At 36.7% G+C, this 24,155-nt stretch overlaps 1 protein-coding gene across 3 annotated transcripts in view; it reads right to left on the bottom strand.

Moving 5' to 3' along the window:
• Positions 1–24,155, bottom strand: part of SMCHD1 (structural maintenance of chromosomes flexible hinge domain containing 1) — a 134,443-nt gene that overhangs the window by 67,468 nt on the left and 42,820 nt on the right. For all 3 annotated transcript variants that reach the window (XM_061169708.1, XM_061169709.1, XM_061169710.1), the window contains 8 exons: positions 23,403–23,597; positions 21,767–21,880; positions 14,671–14,777; positions 13,855–13,937; positions 13,557–13,670; positions 8,597–8,674; positions 8,398–8,517; positions 4,579–4,723 (listed from right to left, as the gene is read on the bottom strand). In XM_061169708.1, the coding sequence (XP_061025691.1) occupies positions 4,579–4,723; positions 8,398–8,517; positions 8,597–8,674; positions 13,557–13,670; positions 13,855–13,937; positions 14,671–14,777; positions 21,767–21,880; positions 23,403–23,597 (956 nt within the window). The remainder of the gene's footprint in view (positions 1–4,578; positions 4,724–8,397; positions 8,518–8,596; positions 8,675–13,556; positions 13,671–13,854; positions 13,938–14,670; positions 14,778–21,766; positions 21,881–23,402; positions 23,598–24,155) is intronic.

Genomic DNA, 24,155 nt, shown 5'->3' with positions numbered 1-24,155 from the left:
AGAAGAGACAAGGACAATAGAACTTATCTGCTAGAAAAAAGGATAGACAAGTGGCAAATGACCTAGTATAGTCCCAAGAAAACTGAACTGTGAAACAGCAATGGAAGAAGCTCGAAACCAATATATAACACAGAATTCCCAGGTACCATTAAGGAACTGGTGTTACTAGGTACCCCTAGAAGCAGGGCCAAAAAAGAAAGGCCAAAAAAAAAAAGGGGGGGGTGATTAAAATTTCGATCCCCAGATCTCCCCTCTCCACCTCTGGCAGATGACTAGAAAATTATTCTCTGAAAAGGTTTAAGCAGAGAATCTGTGAACCTGGGCACAAAAAGTAAGTTGCAGGAAAGGGTAAAATACTAAAAAGAATACAAGGGTAATCCTGAACGGACTGCAAATGGATACTGAGACCTTCTCATGCCCATTCCTACCCTAGTCTTGCTCCTGGACTGGCTAGGAACCTGGACAGCCAAATTATTCCCCTCCAGGCAAGAGGCTAAAGATTGTTCTTTGAGCAAACTACCCAGCCCAAGAAAAAGACCTCAAGATACAACAGGATTTCCCCCAACAAAATGTTACAGACAGATCATCCTGTAGTGGAGTTCACACTCAACAGCCTCTCCCAAACTCTCAGGATCTCCTATGTGCATTTTAGTTCTCCATCGGATATAAAAGCAGATGACCAAAGATTAACCAGATATATGAAGAAAGAGATCAAAATCCAACAAACAAAAAGCAACTAACTTGGAGACAATAAAGATTATCAGTGTAGGTAACTTTTTTTTAAAAAACTACCATTTATTTATCAGCAAAAAAAAAAAAATGTATTACATTCATAAAACAAGAACAGAATCTACAAAAGAACATTCGGAGAACCAGGAAGAACACTTGGAAATTAAAAATACAGCAAAAGGAAAAACTCAATGGAAAGATATAAACATAAAATTGAGGAAGTCTGTCCAAAAGTAAAACAAAAACACAGAAAGATTAAGAAAAATGGAAAAATCAGGAAAATCAGAGAACCAGTCCCAAAGGTACATCATCAAATAAATAAGGATCCCCCCCCGCCAAAAAAGAGAAAACCGTGATGATGGAAGGTAGAAAATGAAGTACTTCAAATAATGAAGAGACCTATACAAAGATGTACCATTATAAAATTTTGCCCTGTTGAGAATTAAAAGTGGGTCCTATAAGCTTCCAGACAGAATACGTAGGAAACATAAAAAGGAAAATTAATCAGAACAAGTTTAAATTTATCAGCAACAGTAAAAGCTAAAAGGCAAAAATGGAGCAATGTTTTTATAATTTCGATGGGAAGTAGTGTCCAACTTTCAATTCAATCAATCAAGTAGAATAGAGACATTTTCAGAGCAATAATTTTCTCTTACATGTAAATCCTTTCTTAGGAAACTAGTGAATAATGTGCTCCAGCAGAAGGTGAGGGACAAGGGATTCTTCCAAAATTGGAGAGCTAGGGAAGGTTAAATGCTAAATAAAATAAGCTACTTAATAATCTCACAAATTCAGGAATGTTTCCTCAAGGACCTGAGAGCCAACTCTATGAAATTTAATCATCAATAAGGTAAACCCCTATCTCCCAGTTTCCTGGGTCTAACTTCTGATCAATTGACTCCAAATTGCAAACTCTACTCCCAGTCATAAAGATACTTAGCAATTTTTCTTGAAAACATGAATGTGATAGGTTATATTCACTTACCCATGTAACAGAGTAAGATTTCCTTCCTTGCAATCTCTATCAGATTGTGATGAGAATCACATTCTGGTTTACTGATTATTCAATCATAAAATTGTTTTCTTTCTCTTCTACCTTTGTGAAGAAGTTTTCTAGCTTGACAATAGGTTTTGTTTTTACTATATTTCCCCAACACAAAAGACAAAGGGAATTCCCAGGATGAAGGTGAAGGAAGATCACAGAAGGACAAATGTAACAAGCGTAAGAACAACTGATCCAGACCAGAGCACATGGCAAAGTTCCAAGAAAGATGTCTACAAGAATATGAAACTGAGGGACTTCGCTGGTGGCGCAGTGGTTAAGAATCCGCCTGCCAATGCAGGGGACATGGGTTTGAGCCCTGGTCTGGGAAGATACCACGTGTCGCGGAGCAACTAGGCCCATGTGCCACAACTCTGAGCCTGCACTCTAGAGCCCGTGAGCCACAACTACTGAGCCTGTGTACCACAACTACTGAAGCCCGTGCGCCTAGAGCCCATACTCCACAACAAGAGAAGCCACCACAATAAGAAGTCCATGCACCGCAACGAAGAGTAGCCCCCACTCACCGCAACTAGAGAAAGCCCGCGCGTAGCAACGAAGACCCAATGCAGCCAAAAATAAATAAACAGAAAAAAATATGAAACTGATAGGTTATCTACGTACCAAGCATCTTGAGAAGAGACCAGACAACTGGCAGAGAGTTACTTAGCAAAGAAAAAAAGAACAACAGTTGTGCAATAAAGAAAATAATTAGCACTTACATAATTATAATAAAGCAAGCACTAAATACTGATCAAGCCAGAATACAACTTTATTGAAGAATGTGGGAATAGGAAGGGGGTTTATTTGTAACGTAAGTGGCAACAAGAGAGTGTGTCCTCATCTTCCATAAGTCAAGAGATAATGCTTAAAACTGAAGAATCAAGGAGTAACAATATAAAAGTTACTTAGATATGTGGCAATAGGTACCAAAACATTCAAGTAAGAAAGCTGAAAGTGGTTCTGAGAAGTCGACTGTGGGTGGGGTGGAGAGGGCAGAGGAACTACTCTTTTTTTATATAAGCCTCATCCAACTATTTGATTCTTTAGGTTATATGTGTGAATGATTTTTAGTTTAATTTAGTAACACTGAGAAAAAAACAAACAAATAAACCCACTCAGACAATGATCTTACTTTACTGAAGGTAAATTCACATAGCCAGGCCACCAAGATTTTTTTTTAAGCCCCAAATCTTAATTACCAGTATGTATGTGTGATAGAGACTTTGTGTGTAAGAATGTCCTATCAAGGATAAGAAGGAAGTTATAATCGAAAACAGGGGTCAACTAATGCACAAATATTTTCCATTTGTGACTAGACATTACTTTTAGTGTTTTTTATTAAGCACATAGATGCTTAAGTATTCAACTCTTCCATTATGGTTTAATATTCAAATGAATATAATATGTCAAAATCACTTTATGCACAAGAACCACTTTTTGCAACTTAAGAGAACATTAAGAAAAACTCATTTTCAATATTTTTTGTAACTCTGTTTTGCTTTTCAGGAACTTAACCATGGTATAAATCTGGACACTAAACTAGTTTGTGAGCTTCTAGAAGGCAAATACTATGCTCTTATTCACTTCTATATCTCCAGCTGGTAAATGCCTGGAATACAGTACATAGTCAAATAATTAAAAGAGTAAACGATTACACCAACAGGGAAAAAAAGTACACGGCGATAGCAAAAGAAAGCATACATTAAAACGTGGGCCCAGGGACTTCCCCAGCAGTCTAGTGGTTAAGACTGCGCTCCCGCTGCAGGGGGCACGGGGTTCAATCCCTGGTTAGCATATGATCCTGCATGACTTGCAGCGCGGCCAAAAAAAAAAAAGTGTCTCCAAAAAGACAAATTTGGCAGAAATTTGAAAAACAAGAATTTCTTCCTAGGCACCTCAAAAAAAAGGTAATGGAAAACAATGAACATCCTTAATTATATAACTGGACACATTGTTTTTCACGGCTATTTTTTAATATAAGCCAATCGTATCACTCTATAGAGCTATTAAGTAAAGACAAATTCTAAGGAAGGACCAAATTTCCATGGAAAGTGTAAACTTTATTGCTATGGTTTTAAAAGCAAACCAAAATGAATTTTATTAGCAGGTTAAAAACCTACCAGTATGGGCTTCCCTGGTGGCGCAGTGGCTGAGAATCTGCCTGACAATGCAGGGGACACGGGTTCGAGCCCTGGTCTGGGAAGATCCCATGTGCCGCGGAGCAGCTGGGCCCGTGAGCCACAATTACTGAGCCTGCGCGTCTGGAGCTTGTGCTCCACAACAAGAGAGGCCGCGATAGTAAGAGGCCCGCGCACCGCGATGAAGAGTGGCCCCCGCTTGCCACAACTAGAGAAAGCCCTCGCACAGAAACGAAGACCCAACACAGCCATAAATAAATAAATAAACAAATACTTTAAAAAACAAAAAACAAAACCTACCAGTAGGTAACCACTAAGTTTAAATGGCCATAATTTCTAAGCAAACAACAAAATAAACATGGTATGGTTTATAGAATTGCCAGGAGAAGTCATATCATACTTGCAAAAAGAAATGGACTAAGACAGAACTGTATCAGTCTCACCCAAACAACTGTAACAGTAAATTCAGCCAAAACAAACTTTATTGAGGTAATGTACGTATGACACTACAGCCACAGAATAGCTTGGGACTAAACAAATCCCCCAGATATCATAAAATATCCACTAAGCATTTTAAATAATAAATCTGAAGTTAACTGAACATAAATAATTTAAGCTAAAAAAAGAAAAAAGTGAATACTTAGCAAATATGAAAATTAAGATTACCTTGCTTCAAAAACTGGCTGAATATCAGTTGATAGTTGACTAGTATGACCAAATTCATCCTGAAACTCCAGAGGGATATTGAATGGGACTCCAACACGAAAAGGAGGATCCAAAAGACCAAATGAAAATTTCTCTGGTTTACCCTCTTAATTAAAAAAAAATAAACATGAAAAGAAAATCCATCGGTCAGAAGATTCATTGTAGGTAGACATCCATTATATATATGGAAGATTAGACTACAATAAAGACGGCACTTCAAATCAGTGCAAAGTTTATATAAATTATATCTATAATCCACCTGTGAAAATAATAAAGTTAGAACTTTATCTCACACCATGTATAAAAGTCCAGAGATAGAGATAAATGTGTTTTTAAACTATGAAATTTTCGAATATAATAAAGGAATATGTTTATAATTCTATCGTAGGAAAAACTAAGGCAAAACACAATACTCAATAGCTATACAAGGATGTATTTGATAAAGTTTAAAATATTTTATTAGATACAAAGTTAATAGAGAAGCTCTATATGAGAAAATACTTGCAACGTATGCAATAAAGGATTAAAATCCACAATACATTAAAACTTCCTATAAAGACAATATTTTCAAGTCATCCCCCGGGGAAATTATTAAAAATGCAAATTCAAGGGCTCACATCATCCTACTGAGTCAGAAACTCCAGAACTGGTGAGGCCCACCAGTCTGCATTTTAATCAGCCCAGCAGGTGATTCAGGTAAAACTTAAATTTGAGAACTACAGCTTTACACTATTAAAATAGGCATAGTAGGCACTTCCCTGGTGGCACAGTGGTTAAGACTCCGCCTGCCAATGCAGGGGACACGGGTTTGATCCCTAGTCTGGGAAGATCCCACATGCCGCAGAGCAACTAAGCCCGTGCGCCACAACTACTGAGCCTGCGCTCTAGAGCCCGTGAGCCACGACTGCTGAGTCCAAGTGCCACAACTACTGAAGCCGGCACGCCTAGAGCCCGTGCTCCACAACAAGAGAAGCAACTGCAATGAGAAGCCCACGCACCACAATGAAGAGCAGCCCTCGCTCACTGCAACTAGAGAAAGCCCATGCGCAGCAGCAGCAAAGACCCAGCACAGCCAAAAATAAATAAATAAAATAAATTTTAAAAAATTAAAAATAAAATGAAATAGGCATAGTAAAGGAACAGACTTTCACAGATGACAATGTCCACTAAAGGCTAGAAGAGGTACACAACCTAATAATTTAATAATTTAACCACCAACTAGGCTAAATATTACAACATAGGTTAGCCAGGAATGAGCATAGGGAAACAGGAACCCTCAGTCTGTTGGTGAGGGTACAAAACCTTTTGGGAAGGCAACTTGACAGTAAATATATATAAAATGTTAAAGCACACACATTTCAGCTTGGCAATTCTACTTCTTGGTATCCACTCTAGAGATATTCAAGCACTTGTACACAAAGCATCATAATTTTTTTCTGTACAGAAATGTGATTTGTAACAGCCAAAACCTTGGAAACACCTGAAATGTTCATCAAAGAAAACTGCTAAACTACAGCATGTCCATACTGTAGAATGTTCCACACGTGTATTTAAAGAACATGACAGATCTGTATGTACAAAAAGGAACACTCCCCAAGGTGGCCGTCTGATTAGAGAAGGCAAGATAATCACAGGCACTTAAATCAGCTCTCTAAAACCCCATAAAAATGTGGCACTACAAAGATTTTTTTAAAGAGGCCTAAACCTACAAAAACAATGAACAAGAAAAAAGACAACAGTAACAGAATTTGAAAGCTGGAGAATATATGGGCAAGTATAACTGACTTAGCAGAAAGACTCAAGAAATCAAATCCTCAATCATCAACAAAGCAAGCAGGGGAGCCAATTTAATTCACACTATATAACACTCAAAAGTCTCAAGAATGGCTCTATCAAGTAGGAGTGAAATTGAAATAAAAAAGGAAGACTTGTTCAAGTTTGTTTGAGAACAGTTCCTCAGATCTCCATCCCTCAACACACAGAGCCAGTCAACTGCCTTCCTCATCTTCAGCAACATCTGGAAGGTTTCTTCTCCAGGGAAGGTTAAGAGTAGGTCCAAGGAGTAAGGAACACAGCACTACTGAAAGCATTACAGTTTACTGAAAATAGGAAAATCAAGTGAAAGATCAATACTGAATATGAGCAATCCCACTACTGGGCATATACCCTAAGAAAACCATAACTCAAAAAGAGTCATGTACCACAATGTTCACTGCAGCTCTATTTACAATAGCCAGGACATGGAAGCAACCTAAGTGTCCATTGACAGATGAATGGATAAAGAAGATGTGGCACATATATACAATGGAATATTACTCAGCCATAAAAAGAAACGAAATTGAGTTATTTGTAGTGAGGTGGATGGACCTAGAGTCTGTCATACAGAGTGAAATAAGTCAGAAAGAGAAAAACAAATACCGTATGCTAACACATATATATGGGATCTTAAAAAAAAAAAAAAAGTTTCTGAAGAAGCTAGGGGCAGGACAGGAATAAAGACGCAGACATAGAGAATGGACTTGAGGACACGGGGAGGGGGAAGGGTAAGCTGGGACGAAGTGAGAGAATGGCATGGACATATATACACTACCAAATGTAAAACAGATAGCTAGTGGGAAGCAGCCACATAGCACAGAGAGATCAGCTCAGTGCTTTGTGTCCACCTAGACGGGTAGGATAGGGAGGGTGGGAGGGAGACGCAAGAGGGAGGATATATGAGGATATATGTATACGTACAGCTGATTCACTTTGTTATACAGCAGAAACTAACACACCACTGTAAAGCAATTATACTCCAATAAACATGTTAAAAAAAAAATACTGAACATGAAACCTCTAACAGTCTTCCCCAGCTTGGCTCCCCAAATGCTGGCACCCAGGTGTTTACACTCCACTCTGGGGAATCTGAACAGCCAAAGAGAAAAAAACCTAAAATTCTCTTATCATAATCTCCCCAAATGAAATAAACACTCTCGAATGTTCTATTCTTAAATGTGTGCAAACAACTAGTAATGTAAGAGAGCATCTAATAGGAAGGACCCAGAGCAGATGTGAAAAAAAGCAACATGGAGGAAACAGGCTATGAATAAAGTTTGAAAGCATCAAGAAAAAATGCCACTGTTATTAATAGCCTCAGAGAATTAACAAAGATACTGAATCCATGAAGTCGGAGAAAATACTTTGAAAAGGGAATAACCAGAGAATATTTCAGAAACTAAAAAAATTATAGCAGAAAGGAAAAATTCAACAGAAAGTATCGAACATCATGTTAAAGAAGTCTCTTGTAAAGTACAGAAATAAAACCAAGAGATGTAAAGCAGAAAAATCAGTATTAGTACACCAGTCAAGAGGTCCAACATCTTAACACTAGATGTTGTAGAACGAAAAAACAGAGCAGGAAATCAAAGTAACTCAAGAAAAATCCCTAGAATTCAAAATTTCAGAAATTGGGACCCCCCCCCACAAAAAAAATTATCCAAACTTCTGAGGATTGCAGAAGAGGGAGGATAGGGGCGGTTGGATTGGGAGTGGAGGGTGTTTAACATGCAAAAGTTAGGAATCAGAATAACTTTCGACCCTACCAGTAACAAGGGAAGCTAGAAAACAATGATGCTTTCAAAAGTTTATAAGGAATATGATTATCAAGCAGAATTATAAAGCCATTCTAAGACCAAGATGGTTATACAATTGGTCAAACATCTTTTATTAAATTATCTATTTTCCTCTTGATTTAAAATGCCACCTTTAGCATACAGAGTTACATATTGGTGTTTTGCTTACCTTTGACAGAAAATTTAATTGCTTTAGATGGTAGTGGTCTTCCTGCATAAGTGTCTGCATTACTTTCATTCAGTACAACTTGTAATTTCAATGTATAATTCCCCAACTTTTGAATATTTTCTGGACAAATTAAGAAGAAATTAAAATTCAAGTAAACGTAATACTGATATAATTTTTAACATTCAGAATAATAACTCACCCATTTTTTTAAACCAGTAAGGCCATTTTCCTCCATGTTGACTAATATGTGAAATGATTTCTTTATTTCCACTTGGAGCTTAATAAAAGAAAAAATTTTATATTTTGAGAAATTAAATATAGAACATGAATATGAAATGTCACACTGGCATCAAATGTCTACCTGCTATACATTTTTTAAGGTAGTTTTGAAACCTCGAAAAATCTAAAGCTATCCTATTCAAGTCAATAGCATAATGAAAATTTACTCATTCAGCTGATTAAAATTCCTTTATTTCAATTCTTAAAAATGTATCTGTAAATAAGCTTAACTGGCACAAACAAAAGAATATAGAAATAATTTTCTTTTGATATTGAAAATCATTTCTTTAAAAGTTTTCTTCAAGAGGAAAATAGCATACTTTATTTACATAGAGTAATCTCTAAGACCTAGTGATCTATTAAGAGAAAAAAGCAAGACCTAAAGTAGAAGAAAGAAAACAAATAGAAGGATGATATCACTTCTCTGAAATATTCCTTGTTATTTATTTTTGACTTTGGAATTACATGACTTAAAATATTCACAAAATAGAATTAAAATAAAGCAATTCATAAGCAAAACCAAAATGTAGGTAGGCGATATGACCACATTAAAAAATTTTTTTAAATTATTTCAACTGACTTCAACTTCAGAATATATAAAAACTTTAAGGACAAATAGTGCTTCAAAGAAGTCAAATTTAATCTAATAGTACTATTAGTAATTTTATAAGTATCTCTATTTTGAAACTATATTATAGGATAAAGCAGTAAGTAACTGTTAATGTTGTTAAGAATCAAGATTTTCAACATAAGGGGCTTCCCTGGTGGCGCAGTGGTTGAGAATCTGCCTGCCAATGCAGGGGACACAGGTTCGAGCCCTGGTCTGGGAAGATCCCACATGCCGCGGAGCAGCTGGGCCCGTGAGCCACAATTACTGAGCCTGCGTGTCTGGAGCCTGTGCTCCGCGATAGTGAGAGGCCCGCGCACCGCGATGAAGAGTGGCCCCCGCTTGCCACAACTAGAGAAAGCCCTTGCACAGAAACGAAGACCCAACACAGCCATAAATAAATAAATAAACAAATACTTAAAAAAAAAAAAGGTTGGGAAAAAAAAAAGATTTTCAACATAAAAGAAATGAAATAAAAGGATAAAATCAAAGTGGTTAAATAAAAACTCAGAATATCGATATGAATTCATTTTTTTTCATTTCCAAAAATATTTATGTTTAGCTATCAATTGAAAAAGCTTAGAAACAATTTCACCCAGTGGCCATGAGCAATCCTAACACTCAGGCCTCTAAATGCCATTCCCCACTGAAAGGAGCTGGGACAAAGTTAGAGAGTGGCATGTACATATATACACTACCAAATGTAAAACCGATAGCTAGTGGGAAGCAGCCGCACAGCACAGGGAGATCAGCTCAGTGCTTTGTGACCACTTAGAGGTGTGGGATAAGGAGGGTGGGAGGGAGACACAAGAGGGAGGAGATATGGGGATATATGTATATGTATAGCTGATTTACTTTGTTATAAAGCAGAAACTAACACACCACTGTAAAGCAATTATACTCCAATAAAGATGTTAAAAAAAAAAAAAAAAAAGAGTAATGGGTGAATCGAGGTTTAGGGTAAACATGTACAAGAAGATTCTAGGATGTCTTGAGCCAGAAAGGAAGAAAGCTCAAATCAAAGACAAAAAGGGTGTTATCAAGAGGACAGAGGAGCAAACTGAAGGCACATCAAAATCAAGGAAGCATGTCAAATCTATAAAACCCCATACATTCACAAAAACACATTTATGAAAATCAAAAAAACCAGTCTCTGAGCACCACAGTACTGTACCAATTCCTGACTGGTCATCTGCAATTAAAGAAAAAGGATTAAGCCTTTATACTGCCTTTCCTATAAAAGCTGTGTTTCAGAGTAAACCAATGACCCTAACTGAAATTTATTACTAATAAATAAACTAGGAAGGATAATAAACTGGGATAATAAATTAGGAAGAAATAAAAGAAGGGGGGATCACCATTTTGCATACCAAATAACTATGCAAAAATCATTAATGGATGAAACCATTACATCATGGATGAAAGGAGAACTTTATAATCATATTAGCCAAGTGAATTCAATAATCCACTTTGGCAGCACTAAAAGTAGGACAATTAATTACAGTCATCAAATGCCTCTTGATGTAATACCCTAAGAAACACAGATTCGCTATGGAGTATGGATTCTTGCTTTAGGGGGGAAAAATGGTGAACCTAAATCTGTTTAAGCTTTTGGGATAATTTCCAGTCTTCAGGAAATAGAACAAACAATGGAACAAGTTAAATGACATTCCAAAGAAACAAATATGTGAAACACTCTAAAGTAAAGTGTACATTTAAAAAATAATTGGGGCTTCCCTGGTGGCGCAGTGGTTGAGAATCTGCCTGAAAATGCAGGGGACACGGGTTCGAGCCCTGGTCTGGGAAGATCCCACATGCCGCGGAGCAACTGGGCCTGTGAGCCACAATTACTGAGCCTGCGCATCTGGAGCCTGTGCTCCGCAACAAGAGAGGCCACGATAATGAGAGGCCCGCGCACCGCGATGAAGAGTGGCCCCCACTTGCCGCAACTAGAGAAAGCCCTCGCACAGAAACGAAGACCCAACACAGCCATAAATAAATAAATAAATAAATAAAATAAAAGATCTCTGGACTTTAAAAAAATAATAATAATAATTGAAATGGTAAACCTATTATATATACTTTAACAAAAAAAAATCTTCTAATTAAAAAAAATATATATATACAGGCAGACCTTAGAGATATTGCAGGTTTGGCTTCAGACCACCACAACAAAACAAGTATCGCAATAAAGCAAATCACATAAATTTTTTCGTTTCCCAGTGCATGTAAAAGTTATGTTTATACTATACTGTAGTCTACTGAGTGTGCAATAGCATTATTTCTTTTAAAAAATAAAATGTTCATATCTTAATTAAAAAGTACTTTATTGCTAAAAAATGCTAACCTTCATCTGAACCTTCAGCAAATTGTAGTAATAACATCAAAGATCACTAATCACAGATCACCATAACAAATGTAACAATGAAAAAGTTTGAAATGTTGCCAGAATGACCAAAATGTGACACAGAGACATTAAGTGAGCAAATACCGTTGGGAAAATGGCATTAATAGACTTGCTCAACACAGAGTTTCCAAAAACCTTCAATCTGTAAAAAATGCAGTATCTGCAAATGGCAATAAAGCAAAGCACAATTAAACGAGGTATGCCTAGTGTGTATTTTTGTTTTTGTTTTTAAATAAGACAGAGGCAGGAGGGTCAGAGTCACAGAGAGGTTGGAAGATGCTACACTGCTGGCTTTGAAGATGGAAGAAGGGGCCACAAGCCAAGGAATGTGGATGGCTTCTAGAAGTGGAAAAGGCGAGCCTTCCCTAGAACATCCAGAAGGAACACTATCCTGATGACACTTTGATTTTAGCACAGTGAAGTCCACCTGGGACGGATGACCTAGAGAACTGTAAGATAATAAACGTATGTTGTTTTAAGCCATCAAAAAAAGTTGGAGAAATATAAAATAGAGTGTCACAGAGGCCAAAAATAAGAGTACTGCAGTAAAATTAGTCAAACTGTTCAATGCTGCCAAGGCTAATAAGACATTTATACAATGAAAGTATACATTACCATTGACTAGTTTATAAATGTTGGAAATAAACGCATAGTGAATAAAACACATCTTTAAATTCCATGGACCAGACATGCAATATATAGTGATAGAATAGATTATTGAAAATATAAATTGAAAATACTTTCAGGCAGTCAAAACAAAAACAACGGACAAAGAAAACCATAATTCAAAAAGAGTCATGTACCACAATGTTCATTGCAGCTGTATTTACAATAGCCAGGACATGGAAGCAACCTAAGTGTCCATTGACAGATGAACGGATAAAGAAGATGTGGCACATATATACAATGGAATATTACTCAGCCATAAAAAAAAAAAAGAAATTGAGTTATTTGTAGTGAGGTGGATGGACCCAGAGTCTGTCATACTGAGTGAAGTAATAAGTCAGAAAGAGAAAAACAAATACCGTATGCTAACACATATATATGGAATCTTAAAAAAAAAAACAAAAACGTTTTGAAGAAGCTAGGGGCAGGACAGGAATAAAGACACAGACATAGAGAATGGACTTGAGTTCCCGGGGAGGGGGAAGGGTAAGCTGGGACAAAGTGAGAGTGGCATGGACATATATACACTACCAAATGTAAAATAGATAGCTAGTGGGAAGAAGGGGCATAGCAAAGGGAGATCAGCTCAGTGCTTTGTGACCACCTAGAGGGTGGGATAGGGAGGAGAAATGGGGATATATGTTATATGTATAGCTGATTCACTTTGTTATAAAGCAGAAACTAACACACCATTGTAAAGCAATTATATGCCAATAAAGATGTTAAAAAAAAACAAAAAACAACAGACAAGAAAGTTAACAAACAAGGTGATTCAAGTTAGGAAAATACAAGATGAGCAATAATATGCAGTTCTTTTCCTTTACCAAAGAGTGGGCCAGGATTCTCATCTGAAACAAGTACTTCTGGCCCATAGGTTCAGAGACACAGTATTTTTGATTTAGAAGGGATCTTAAGGATTATCCAATCTAAATTCCTATTCAGTACAAACTACTATATGTATGCACATCATATCTTTATTTTAGCCCATAGCTACCTACATAGGAAAATTCAGAATAAAATGTTAAAAAAAAACCCTCAGAAAACAATTGATTTTTTTTAATATGAATTAGTCACACTTTTGAAACTAACTTTAAACAAATGCACTATCAGATTGCTAGCTCATAATTACACAAAGATATTAAAACATATGTTATATATTTAAGAACAACAATAAAGATCCAAATTAGTTTGTATACTTACAGTGTAGTATAACTTTGAGCTCAACCAGGAGTTTCTTTGACCCTCCATGACTTGTTCCTGGAAGCTTTTGCATTGCTTCCCCCTTTTTATTCAATATTTCAATTCTTAATGCACCTATCAGTCCAAAATTAAAAATAAGAATGTCTGAGTTACACCCAAAGAATCTGATGAATCTGTTAGGTCTTCACACAGCATTTTAATTTTTCATGGTCTTTTACTATGAAATGTAAGATGTAAGAAAAGCATTTTTTCAGTATTTAAAAACAAACAAACAAACACAAAAAACCCAAAAACATACCAATGGGGGTTCCAGCAGGCCTAATCTCATTTGGCAATAATTCATCTCCTTCAGGCCAAGTTACTGACAATCTATCAGGGAGCCTATTATGAAACCAGCATATTAATGATTCATGAACTGTGTTTAATTATGGTCTTATTTTTAAAAATAAAAGTTACTAGAAATTTTAATATTTATTTCTAATTTTTTTTGACAGGTTAAATCTGAAATCCTGTATGATTAATACTGTAAACATTTCCACCTCCTCAACCACTGTTGTGGCTACAGAGTAAGACAAAATCTCCTGGTGTTAACAGCCAGGAACTGTGCTTTTTTTGAGATTTTTCTATTCATTTATAGTACAAGCTACCTTTGGGAGACAGGATAAACTCTACAAATAAAAGAATTACCAGTGAGATTCAGTAGGAATCAAAATGACTGCATCATAAGCTATACAAGAGCCACACTGTTTTGTTTTTCGACTTCCTTTTACTTCTTTTGTACTAATCTTTACCTCTCAGCAGTTACTACCATTTTCTTCTAGCTATAGGCCAAAGTTGTTTTTTTTTTCTTTAACAAACTTAATCATAGTGCTGATAACAGTGACACTGTAGATATAAGATTTCCTCATTTTTCTATAAAATACAGGATTCTGTTTTTGTAACACAGAGCTCTCAGGTTTTTTTTTAACAGCAAGAAGTTTGTCACAATACACACATCTAAGACTACAAGTGCCCAAATAGAAGAGCATAACGACATACTCAATAACTGCTAAAAGAACAATTCTTCTTGATTTTTCTTGTTATTTTTTACCATGCATCTTGAAATGTAAATTACCTTGCCATTTCATCTTCTACATATTTTTTCACAGCTTTCTCAGCAACTGTCCTATCCAGCTTTGCAATTGGCACAGTTTTTATTTCATCATACAGTGCTTGAGGTTCCTGAATAAATAAAATTTATACCAACATTTCAAAAAAACTATTTAAATTTAGCTGCAACTGCCGCCACCAAGACGCCTGTATGCAAGCACAGGTCATGCTCCACACCTCCCCTCCTGGGAGCCTGTGCAGCCCGCCACTGCCAGGGTCCCGTGATCCAGGGACAACTTCCCCGGGAGAACGCACAGCGCGCCTCAGGCTCCTGCAACGTCATGCTGGCCTCTGCCGCCGCAGGCTCGCCACGCATCCATACCCCTCCCTCCCCGCCGGCCTGAGTGAGCCAGAGACCCCGAATCAGCTGCTCCTTTAACCTCGTCCTGTCTGAGCGAAGAACAGACGCCCTCAGGCGACCTACACGCAGAGGTGGGGCCAAATCCAAAGCTGAACCCCGGGAGCTGTGCGAACAAAGAAGAGAAAGGGAAATCTCTCCCAGCAGCCTCAGGAGCAGCGGATTAAATCCCCACAATCAACTTGATGTACCTGCATCTGTGGAATACTTGAACAGACAACGAATCATCCCAAATTGAAGAGGTGGACTTTGGGAGCAAGATATATAATTTTTTCCCCTTTTCCTCTTTTTGTGACTATGTATGTGTATGCTTCTGTGTGAGATTTTGTCTGTATAGCTTTGCTTTCACCATTTGTCCTAGGGTTCTGTCCGTCCGTTTTTTTTTTTTTTTACTTAAAAAAAATTTTTTTTTCTTAATAATTATTTTTTATTTTAAAAACTTTATTTTATTTTATCTTTATTTTATTTTATCCTCTTTCTTTCTTTCTTTCTTTCTATTTTTTCTCCCTTTTGTTCTGAGCCGTGGGGATGAAAGGCTCTTGGTGCTCCAGCCAGGCATCAGGGCTGTGCCTCTGAGGTGGGAGAACCAACTTCAGGACACTGGTCCACAAGAGACCTCCCAGCTCCATGTAATACCAAATGGCGAAAATCTCTCAGAGATCTCCATCTCAACATCAAGACCCAGCTTCACTCAACAACCAGCAAGCTACAGTGCTGGACACCCTATGCCAAACAACTAGCAAGACAGGAACACAGCTCCATCCATTAGCAGAGAGGCTGCCTAAAATCATAATAAGGCCACAGACACCCCAAAACACACCACCAGACGTGGACCTGCCCACCAGAAAGACAAGATCCAGCCTAATCCACCAGAACACAGGCACTAGTCCCCTCCACCAGGAAGCCTACACAACCCACTGAACCAAACTTAGCCACTGGGGACAGATACCAAAAACAACAGGAACTACGAACCTGCAGCCTGTGAAAAGGAGACCCCAAACACAGTAAGATAAGCAAAATGAGAAGACAAAAAAACACACAGCAGATGAAGGAGCAGGGTCAAAACACACCAGACCTAACAAATGAAGAGGAAATAGGCAGTCTACCTGAAAAAGAATTCAGAATAATGATAGTAAAGATGATCCAAAATCTTGGAAATAGAATAGACAAAATGCAAGAAACATTTAACAAGGACCTAGAAGAACTAAAGAGGAAACAAGCAACGATGAAAAGCACAATAAATGAAATTAAAAATACTCTAGAAGGGATCAATAGCAGAATAACTGAGGCAGAAGAACGGATAAGTGACCTGGAAGACAAAATAGTGGAAATAACTACTGCAGAGCAGAATAAAGAAAAAAGAATGAAAAGAACTGAGGACAGTCTCAGAGACCTCTGGGACAACATTAAAGGCACCAACATTCGAATTATAGGGGTCCCAGAAGAAGAGAAAAAGAAAGGGACTGAGAAAATTTTTGAAGAGATTATAGTTGAAAACTTCCCTAATAAGGGAAAGGAAATAGTTAATCAAGTCCAGGGAGCACAGAGAGTCCCATACAGGATAAATCCAAGGAGAAACACACCAAGACACATATTAATCAAACTATCCAAAATTAAGTACAAACAAAACATATTAAAAGCAGCAAGGAAAAAACTACAAATAACACACAAGGGAATCCCCATAAGGTTAACAGCTGATCTTTCAGCAGAAACTCTGTAAGCCAGAAGGGAGTGGCAGGACATATTTAAAGCGATGAAGGAGAAAAACCTACAACCAAGATTAATCTACCCAGCAAGGATCTCATTCAGATTTGATGGAGAAATTAAAACCTTTACAGACAAGCAAAAGCTGAGAGAGTTCAGCACCACCAAACCAGCTTTACAACAAATGCTAAAGGAACTTCTCTAGGCAAGAAACACAAGAGAAGGAAAACACCTACAATAACAAACCCAAAACAATTAAGAAAATGGGAATAGGAACATACATATTGATAATTACCTTAAATGTAAATGGATTAAATGCTCCCACCAAAAGACACAGAGTGGCTGAAGGTATACAAAAACAAGACCCATAAATATGCTGTCTACAAGAGACCCACTTCAGACCTAGGGACACACTCAGATGGAAAGTGAGGGGATGGAAAAAGATATTCCATGAAAATGGAAATCAAAGGAAAGCTGGAGTAGCAATTCTCATATCAGACAAAATAGACTTTAAAATAAAGACTATTACAAGAGACAAAGAAGGACACTACATAATGATCAAGGGATCAATCCAAGAAGAAGATGTAACAATTGTAAATATTTATGCACCCAACATAGGAGCACCTCAATACATAAGGCAAATACTAACAGCCATAAAAGGGGAAATCGACAGCAACACAATCATAGTAGAGGACTTTAACACCCCACTTTCACCAATGGACAGATCATCCAAAATGAAAATACATAAGGAAACACAAGCTTTAAATGATACGTTAAACAAGATGGACTTAATTGATATTTATAGGACATTCCACCCAAAAACAACAGAATACACATTTTTCTCAAGTGCTCATGGAACATTCTCCAGGATAGATCATATCTTGGGTCACAAATCAAGCCTTGGTAAATTTAAGAAAACTGAAATCGTATCAAGTATCTTTTCCGACCACAACGCTATGAGACTAGATATCAATTATAGGAAAAGATCTGTAAAAAATACAAACACATGGAGGCTACACAATACACTACTTAATAACCAAGTGATCACTGAAGAAATCAAAGAGGAAATCAAAAAATACCTAGAAACAAATGACAATGGAGACACGACGAACCAAAACCTATGGGATGCAGCAAAAGCAGTTCTAAGAGTGAAGTTTATAGCAATACAATCCTACCTTAAGAAACAGGAAACAACTCAAATAAACAACCTAACCTTGCACCTAAAGCAATTAAAGGAAGAAGAACAAAAAAACCCCAAAGTTAGCAGAAGGAAAGAAATCATAAAGATCAGATCAGAAATAAATGAAAAAGAAATGAAGGAAACGATAGCAAAGATCAATAAAACTAAAAGCTGGTTCTTTGAGAAGATAAACAAAATTGATAAACCATTAGCCAGACTCATCAGGAAAAAAAGGGAGAAGACTCAAATCAATAGAACTAGAAATGAAAAAGGAGAAGTAACAACTGACACTGCAGAAATACAAAGGATCATGAGAGATTACTACAAGCAACTATATGCCAATAAAATGGACAACCTGGAAGAAATGGACAAATTCTTAGAAATGCACAACCTGCCGAGACTGAACCAGGAAGAAATAGAAAATATGAACAGACCAATCACAAGCACTGAAATTGAAACTGTGATTAAAAATCTTCCAACAAACAAAAGCCCAGGACCAGATGGCTTCACAGGTGAATTCTATCAAACATTTAGAGAAGAGTTAACACCTATCCTTCTCAAACTCTTCCAAAATATAGCAGAGGGAGGAACACTCCCAAACTCATTCTATGAGGCCACCATCACCCTGATACCAAAACCAGACAAAGATGTCACAAAGAAAGAAAACTACAGGCCAATATCACTGATGAACATAGATGCAAAAATCCTAACAAAATTCTAGCAAACAGAATCCAACAGCACATTAAAAGGATCATACATCATTATCAAGTGGGGTTTATTCCAGAAATGCAAGGATTTTTCAATATACGCAAATCAATCAACGTGATACACCATATTAACAAATTGAAGGAGAAAAACCATATGATCATCTCAATAGATGCAGAGAAAGCTTTTGACAAAATTCAACACCCATTTATGATAAAAGCCCTGCAGAAAGTAGGCATAGAGGGAACTTTCCTCAACATAATAAAGGCCATATATGACAAACCCACAGCCAACATCGTCCTCAATGGTGAAAAACTGAAACCATTTCCACTAAGATCAGGAACAAGACAAGGTTGCCCACTCTCACCACTATTATTCAACATAGTTTTGGAAGTTTTAGCCACAGCAATCAGAGAAGAAAAAGAAATAAAAGGAATCCAAATCGGAAAAGAATAAAGCTGTCACTGTTTGCAGATGACATGATACTATACATAGAGAATCCTAAAGATGCTACCAGAAAACTACTAGAGCTAATCAATGAATTTGGTAAAGTGGCAGGATACAAAATTAATGCACAGAAATCTCTGGCATTCCTATACACTAATGATGAAAAATCTGAAAGAGAAATTAAGAAGACACTGCCATTTACCATTGCAACAAAAAGAATAAAATATCTAGGAATAAACCTACCTAAGGAGACAAAAGACCTGTATGCAGAAAATTATAGGACACTGATGAAAGAAATTAAAGATGATACAAATAGACGGAGAGATATACCATGTTCTTGGATTGGAAGAATCAACATTGTGTAAATGACTCTACTACCCAAAGCAATCTACAGATTCAATGCAATCCCTATCAAACTACCACTGCCATATTTCACAGAACTAGAACAAAAAATTTCACAATTTGTATGGAAACACAAAAGACCCCGAATAGCCAAAGCAATCTTCAGAAAGAAAAATGGAGCTGGAGGAATCAGGTTCCCTGACTTCAGACTATACTACAAAGCTACAGTAATCAAGACAGTATGGTACTGGCACAAAAACAGAAATATAGATCAATGGAACAGGATAGAAAGCCTAGCGATAAACCCACGCACATATGGTCACCTTATCTTTGATAAAGGAGGCAAGCATATACAGTGGAGAAAAGACCGCCTCTTCAATAAGTGGTGCTGGGAAAACTGGACAGCTACATGTAAAAGTATGAAATTAGAACACTCCCTGACACCATACACAAAAATAAACTCAAAATGGATTAAAGACCTAAATGTAAGGCCAGACACTATAAAACTCTTAGAGGAAAACATAGGCAGAACACTCTATAACATAAATCACAGCAAGATCCTTTTTGACCCACCTCCTAGAGAAATGGAAATAAAAACACAAATAAACAAATGGGACCTAATGAAACTTAAAAGCTTTTGCACAGCAAAGGAAACCATAAACAAGACCAAAAGACAACCCTCAGAATGGGAGAAAATATTTGCAAATGAAGCAACTGACAAAGGATTAATCTCCAAGATTTACAAGCAGCTCACGCAGCTCAATAACAAAAAAACAAACAACCCAATCCAAAAATGGGCAGAAGACCTAAATAGACATTTCTCCAAAGAAGATATACAGATTGCCAACAGACACATGAAAGAATGCTCAACATCATTAATCATTAGAGAAATGCAAATCAAAACTACAATGAGATATCATCTCACACCGGTCAGAATGGCCATCAGCAAAAAATCTAGAAACAATAAATGCTGGAGAGGGTGTGGAGAAAAGGGAACCCTCTTGCAATGTTGGTGGGAATGTAAATTGATACAGCCACTATGGAGAACAGTATGGAGGTTCCTTAAAAAACTAAAAATAGAACTACCATACAACCCAGCAATCCCACTACTGGGCATATACCCTGAGAAAACCATAATTCAAAAAGAGTCATGTACCAAAATGTTCATTGCAGCTCTGTTTACAATAGCCAGGACATGGAAGCAACCTAAGTGTGTATCATCGGATGAATGGATAAAGAAGATGTGGCACATATATACAATGGAATATTACTCAGCCATAAAAAGAAACGAAATTGAGATATTTGTAGTGAGGTGGATGGACCCAGAGTCTGTCATACAGAGTGAAGTAAGTCAGAAAGAGAAAAACAAATACCGTATGCTAACACATATATATGGAATCTAAGGAAAAAAAAAAAAGGTCATGAAGAACCTAGGGGTAAGATGGGAATAAAGACACAGACCTACTAGAGAATGGACTTGAGGATATGGGGAGGGGGAAGGGTAAGCTGTGACAAAGTGAGAGAGTGGCATGGACATATATACACTACCAAACGTAAAAAAGATAGCTAGTGGGAAGCAGCCGCATAGCACATGGAGAGCAGCTCAGTGGTTTGTGACCACCTAGAGGGGTGGGATAGGGAGGGTAGGAGGGAGGGAGATGCAAGAGGGAAGAGATATGGGAACATATGTATAACTGATTCACTTTGTTATAAAACAGAAACTAACACACCACTGTAAAGCAATTATACTCCAATAAAAATGTTAAAAAATAAAATAAATTTAGCTGCAACAAAAACATTTCTTCCAAAGAAACATATTTTTACCCTAATTAAGTATATAAATCATAATAGCTATTATTACATTATACCACAGTGTTTACTTCCATTTTTCATGTAAACTCCTTAGGCCTAATTAAATAGGCCTAATTAAATAGGCCTTAGGCCATTCAAATTTTAACAGGAGCATAGTATAAGGATAAAACCAGCTCTAGTTTTGAAGTTTTTCATTCTTGAGATAGAAGTCTGGCTCCAGTGTTTATGTTTGTGGGCATTGGATGAAATGTGCACTTTACAAAATTACTGTGTTAACTAGCAATAATATATGTAACATTTATTAAACACTGGGCACACAGATGTTAAGTTCTACAGATTATTAAAAACATCAAATATGAAACATAAAAATTCATGCTACCACTACTTTAACCAATGGAAAAGCCAAATACAAGGCAAAATAGAATACTGTATCTTTGTTTTAACAATTAAGCAAAAGAAAGGAGTAGTACCAAGAGACTTTGAAGAATATTTTTTGTTATTTGGGGGTCTTACCATTGCAATTTGAACCTCTCCTCCTGTAGCATATACTTCTCCATCATGATCACCATAAAGAAAAAATTTTACAATGCTTCCATAAAAGAGAGGAAGTGTCTTGATTGTCTTGACCTAATATTTAGTTTTAAAACAAGGATTTAGTATTAATATTTACTTTTAGAAAAACAGGTTTAACAATTACTTAACAGAACTACTTTATGCAAGGAGAAAACTCAGCATCTATCATTAGAAAAATTAACAAAAAAAGCATTCTAATATTCTAATAAAGTTATATTTGTGAAGTTCTCCACTTATTTGTAACATCTTTGAAAAGACACAGTGGCTTCTTCATACAAAAATGTCATAGCTATGCATGTGTCTAAAATGCCCAAAGCCTTCAAAGTCAATTATTATTAATGCAAGTTATCTCAAACCCCCATAAATGTTGCTTGCAGACTGTGAACAGTGACTTACAAAGTTATCATTTCTTTCAAATAAATTAGCTCAAAACTTGCCTATAATGTATTTCTTCTCCTTACTTGGCTTGAAAAATTTAAGGGTAATTTCCATTAGTCCAATTCAAAACTTCCCAACTACAAGGACAACAAAAATTTACACCCAACCTACCTTCCAGCCTCATTTCATTTCTGAACTATTTCTCCTCACACACACAATAGGTTGCAGCAACCCAACTCTGTTGCTTGCGGTTTCCCTGCATTTACCTGTCTTTGTCTGTGCTCAGATTATCTTCTCTGAGAAAGCGTTTCACTTGACTACCACACAGAATTTGACAAAACTGATCACTCCCTCCTTGTAACTCTTCACAAATACCTTATTCTCCTGGTTTCCTTCTATCTCACTATCTTATCCCTTTCAATTCTCCTTTGTCAGCTCCTCCTCTTCCTTTTCCTAACCTCTAAATGTTGGAAAAGCAAGCTGTAGCTACACACACTACTTGGAGGTGACCGCATCTGATTCCAAAGCTTTCGATATACGATGATGAGAGTGTCACATTTGTGCATTTATTACCTTCATAATTACCTCTGAAAACCTGAGCCTTTACCTCTTTCAAGTTCCATACAAATGCCACTTCATGCACAAAGAATTGCATGATTTTACCCTCTTCTCCCAGGGCAATCCGAGGTCAGAAAATTCTCTCCTTCTAAACTATGAGCACTATTCATTCTCTCTTTTCATAGCACTTACCCCCTTCTTACCTATGATTATTCTGCTTAGGTTATCTCTGTTTTCAGGCTGTAATAGCCTGAAGGACAAAGGACATCCCCTAGATCTCTGCATTCTCTACAATGCAGTCAATAGCACAGTAACTCACGAGCAGCACTCAATAAGAATTTGCTGAAAAATAATTTCTCCATATCACAATTAAAAAAACAAAATGGAATTCTCCATTTGAGTAAAGTTTAGTGCAAGAAACAATAAAAACCTTGTTAATTGAGCCTTTGGCAAAAATCAAGTTTTTTATAAAATGTCCTGTTAAATTACGTAATTAAAATCCGTTTGGCCTTTTCGTTCTTTTCTGGCTCCTGAGGAGCCAAGAGTAAATATATTATTTTTGGTTGTTGATAAATTCTAACACATCTAATTTAGTTTCAAATTCTACTAAAAATTAAATCTAAAAATAAGTTAAACTTACCAGCTGTCCTGCTTTGTATATTTTTCCATCCCATTCTATTGCTGAATAAGTCGCCCAGGGGCCCTGCTTTTTAGAAGGAAGATCAGGACGTGTAATTATTCCTTTAAAAAGTGTAAATTTTATTTGTTTGTCATACTTTTCATGACAGTCCTTCAGCCATAAAGCAAATTCTCTGTCAATTTTCATTCGCTGCTCCTGTAAAATTTTAAAATGGTCTATGAAATATAGCTACTAGTAAACAAATACAACCACAGACACTTCTCATTCATTTCATTTTTCCTTCCACATACCTGCCCACCCCAGAAAACCTAATAAAAAACTAAAATATTTTGCTGGATCCTTCTCCCATACAAATTTAGATTTCTATCAAACACATTACTAAAGAAAGAAAAATCTTTGCTACATCCTTGGGTCCAAGGTCTCAATGGTCAATATCAACAAAGATTTGCCTCCTTGTTTTAAATCCTAGGATATACCAAAAAATGACAAACACTGGCTGCCTAGGATAAGGAGAACTAACTGATTAGGGGAAAAGGGTAAGTGGAAGCTTTCTTACTGTGAACGATGCACATTCTCAATAGGGCAATAAAAATATCTTTTTATGTATCAGGCACAGATTTAAATACATATAGTACTTAAACATATATATGGTATATCTATGGTACTAAAATGTCATTGGGGGGAGTGATTAGGGGGAGAAAAGGTCAAGAAAGCTTTTATAAAGTGATAGTGAAAAAAAGGTAGAGAAATATT

The sequence above is a fragment of the Eubalaena glacialis genome, chromosome 15, assembly GCF_028564815.1.
Source record: "Eubalaena glacialis isolate mEubGla1 chromosome 15, mEubGla1.1.hap2.+ XY, whole genome shotgun sequence".
Classification (NCBI taxonomy): domain Eukaryota; kingdom Metazoa; phylum Chordata; class Mammalia; order Artiodactyla; family Balaenidae; genus Eubalaena; species Eubalaena glacialis.
The sequence above is the reverse complement of the archived record's forward strand: the minus strand, read 5'-3'. Positions and strand labels throughout refer to the sequence as shown.